Source organism: Orycteropus afer, unplaced genomic scaffold (assembly GCF_000298275.1).
Source record: "Orycteropus afer afer isolate SDZICR_OR568_19922 unplaced genomic scaffold, OryAfe1.0 scaffold00178, whole genome shotgun sequence".
In the NCBI taxonomy this organism is placed as follows: Eukaryota; Metazoa; Chordata; class Mammalia; order Tubulidentata; family Orycteropodidae; genus Orycteropus; species Orycteropus afer.
The window spans coordinates 6,812,548-6,816,750 of record NW_006921765.1 but is presented as its reverse complement, the minus strand read 5'-3'; the positions used below and the strand labels follow the sequence as shown (position 1 = coordinate 6,816,750).

The 4,203-nt window shown below is 45.1% G+C and overlaps 1 protein-coding gene across 1 annotated transcript in view; it reads right to left on the bottom strand.

Annotated features, from left to right (window-relative positions):
• Positions 1-3,868, bottom strand: part of CDON (cell adhesion associated, oncogene regulated) — a 207,503-nt gene extending 203,635 nt beyond the window's left edge. Inside the window, exon 1 of the mRNA XM_007947239.2 lies at positions 3,625-3,868. Coding sequence (XP_007945430.2) covers positions 3,625-3,868 — 244 coding nt within the window. The remainder of the gene's footprint in view (positions 1-3,624) is intronic.
• Between the last annotated feature and the right edge of the window lie 335 nt (positions 3,869-4,203).

The following is a 4,203-nucleotide window of genomic DNA, read 5'->3' as shown; positions in this document are numbered from 1 at the left end:
CCAGCCACTCCTCGGAAGGAAGGTTGGGCAATCCTACTTCCGTAGTGATACTGCCTCAGAAACCCAAGGAGGGGTCACTATGAGTCGGGGCGATTCAACGGCACATAACAACAACAACAACAAAGGTTTGTTTATGGTGACAGGAAAATTGGCATCAACTAAGGGAAACAAGCAGCAGTGCTTCATTCCAAGACAGCAGTCAACCATGCTGCTTTAAATGTATGTCAGCCACCAACTTTGTGCAGGGCCCCGGTGCCTATTTCCTCCTCAGGTCAAAATTCCATACACAACTGATTTGCTTGCTATGAAACGCATGTGCTCTATCAGCCATGACTGAATCATTTCAAACCAGTTTGAAGGCCTGTTGATAGTCTGTATACTGGAGAAAATGACAAATGTTACATTTAATTTTACAACAAAACAGCAGCAAACAAACAAACAAACAAAAAGCTGTATCTGTGGATAATACTTAAGTACAAATAACCTCCGGGGATTAGTTTTCTCGGTTCACAGGTTTTAGATAATGGTTTCATGGGCCTATTCAGACAAACGGCCTACTATTGTTTTAAATTTTTTGCTCTATTCCTAATTCAGTGAGTAGTACTCCTGGGGTTTTAAAAGTGTGAAAGTAGCCATGCGAAATACAACAAATGGCAAATGGTTTCTATTTACCTGGAATAGCAGAGAAAGGAGGAGATACAGGAATCAGAGAAGAAAACGGTCTACAGATCTACTGGCTTCCATGAATGATTACCTCCCTTACATGAGACCAAAAGAAATGGATGGTGTGCCAGACTGCCATTACGCCTAATTCTCACTTATCAACTATTTCCTACCTGACTTCTCTCATTTATGACAACAGTAAAAAATCTACTATCTGACTATTTTGCATATTAATAAGGCAGCAGGCACAATAGCAATGATTGCAGAGTGTCCATTGCCTAAAGGAGGATCTCCCAAAGTGAACCAAACTGGGCCTGAAGCCTCTGTCTCGATGGGACCAGGTGTGGAACCCTAGCACTGTGATTCTCCAGACCCAGAGGGCAGAGCAAGCTCTGGGAACTTGAACAAAGAGCTTACAGAGGTGGGAGTGGAGCCCTGGAGGTGGCTCCTTGCTTGAACAATTTCTCTCAGAAAGATCAGCACAAGGCTGGTCCCCATGAGGTGGAGGTTAAAGATGTCCCAAATGTCCAAACTACCATGCCACTCCATCATTTCCTCCTCCTCCTCACAGTAATTTCCCCTGTCTTAGGGTTCTGTATTTTGCTGTAACGCCTCACAGAATTCACAAACACTCAAGGGATCATCTCACATAGCAGTGGTGGAGGCTGGCAGGCTAGGGAGTCCCAGGTCCGTGAGTGGGTCTGGAGGATCCTCTCAATTCTCAGAGTTTGATGAACCTCAATCAGCAAATCAGATGACGGCTACTGTCCTAAATCCAGGGGTGAGATGAGGATGAGCCAAAACACAGAACCTGAGCAACAGGAGGGTGAACTTCCAGGTATACCCTCAAGGAAGATAAGAGTGGTGATTTGAGTTACAACCTCCAGCAAGGCAGGACTCAAGATACATTCCACCTGTGTTGCTCCAACAGAAATAACTCAAGTGGATGGCTTTAACAATCAGCAGCTACTCAGTTGCTCAAGGCAAATCCCACCACAAAGCCGACTGCCAATCATTATAGGGAAGACTACTACCAGCTGCCCAGCCAAATTGACACCCAACCTTAACTACCACACCACCCCTAACAAGCATGGATAATAGGATTTACAACACATCACAAAATGGAGGACAATGGCTAGAAGGGCCACATCAAGCAATTCATCACACTGCACCCCCTGGACCTTCTAGCCATTAGCCCTTTCAAACTTGAAAGATTAATTTGCCCCTCCCAATCATATTACCGGTCCCAAGGTCATTAACAATTAGTCCTTCGGTAAGGCAAAGAGTCCTAAGGGTGAGATTATTCAGATACCAGCCATTCAGGTCTGCTGTGTTTGTCCATCTGATCCAAAAGTTTTTCATTATCATCCTTAATGGTATCTAATAACATTTAACTGAGATAATATTATTCCCTTCTTCTGAGTCTATCTTTAGGTATCACCATACACCAATAATGTTGGATTTCCCCCACTGCATAACCCATTTATTCATTCCTTTACCTTCAGCTATTATTTCTCCTTCCTTGCATTTATCATTTATTTTTACCCAGACTTTCCCACCTTGGGAGGGGACATCAAATTCAGCTGTTGTGCCTATCCAGCTTGCTGGTAGCAAGATCAGTCTAGCAAGTGCTTCCCCCTCAGTCCATTCCCATTCATGCTGGATATGGTTACACAGATACAAAACTAGTGGGCTATCTCGACCACTGGGCAGGATGGTAGTAATCACTGTCAGTCCCAGTTTGGCCAGATGAGGAGAAGGTAGTACAATCCATCCCATAAGGCCCTTGGGAATTCTGGCATACAGGTTTATGGGTACAGAAATAGTCTCTTGCTTAGGGATCACCCCAGCCTCTGGCACCCACAGCTGCATCCCAGGTCCAGGGACCACAGCTTCTAGCAGGAAGAAAGCAACGTTAGGTGATGTGGGGAAAAATTGTACAGTGACACCAGCATCCTCACCCATCCCTTACTCCCTAGATCCCCCAGAAAAGTGTAAGAATCTGTCGAGTGATGATCCTCCCTTCACCCCCCTCATGTTGCATGTGAGCACACATTCATGAAGGTGTGTGAACCAACCCTTTAGGCCTTATCTCCCCCAGTTTTAGACAACAAATGTTTCAATTGCCCATTCCAGTTCTCTATCAAACCATTACTTTGAGGATGGTATGCAACATGGTATGTCCACTGAATATGATGTTTGTTGGCCCACTGCTGCACCTATGGGATGTAAAGTGCATTCCTTGGTCTGATGAAATAGAACTTGGCGGCCAAAATTGGTATCTTTTGTTCCAATCCTTTAATGGTGTTTTTAGCATTTGCATCTGTCACAGGACAAGCAAAGCCCAGTCCAGAGTAAGTATCTATTCCTGTGAGGACCCAGGTATAGCCAGCTGGAGCCACTGGTGTCATGGGTCCTATATAATCGACTTGCCAGCTATGTGCAGGGCCATCCCCCAGGGGAATGTGCCCCACAGCCATCTGTAAACTCTGTCTTTCTTGCTGACAGACAGAGCAGTTGTGATTGGCATTTTGTGCCTCAGAGGGTGCAAGAGGGATGTGCCTCAATTCAGCCCATCTCTGCATTGCTGCAGCACCACCATGTCCACTCATCTCATGAACCCAATTGGCCACCTCAAGGGAACACACCAACATATCCACTTGCTGATTCTAATCACCTTCTGATCCAGGAAGGGGATTCTTCTGATGGGCATTGACATGGCTTACTCTAATGCATCCTCTGAACTCCCAGAGTGCTTCCCATAGGTCCATGCCCTACACAGGTGTCGCCTTAGTAATCCAATTCCCATTGCCCATTTGCCTGACCATATAGCCAGGCCATTGGTGATTGCCCATGAATCAGTGAAAATCCAAACATATGGGCTCTCACCATTGCCCAATTCTTCCATGACAGCTAAGAAGACAGCATGCAGTTCAGCCCATTGGGCTGACCTGTTTTTACCTTCTTCAATAAGGGTCTTTCTGTCTGCTAGTCTTAATGCAGCAGCTTTCCATGTCAATTGTTGTCCATGTATCCTGGACCTGCCATCTGTGAACCAAGCAGCCTTCTGTTGATCCACAGAAAATTGTTCATAGGGCACTGTCCATGTGCCAATGGATTCTGGCAGCTCCTCAAGTGGTTCCAGGATAGGACCTATAGGAATGGAGGCTACCTGCTCATGGATACGATGGGTGCCTCCTTGCATCCCTCCAGTCATTTGTTCTTGAATAAATCATTTCCATTTTATTATGGAACTATTTTGGGTACCACCTTCCTTATTAGAGTATCTCTCTGACATCACCCAAAACATTATGGGTATTTCAGGTCTTATAATAATTTTATGCCTCTGTCATTGAGGCAGTCTCAATCAACGCAAAATAGCAGGCAAATAATTGCCTTTCAAATGGCATATATCATGCTGCTGCATCTGGAAACTTTCTAATCCAAAATCCCAGTGGTCGTCGTAGGGCAGCATTCTCAGGTTTTTGCCATAAGCTCCAGTCTGCATAAGCAATTGTAGCAGACACCTCCAAAATCATG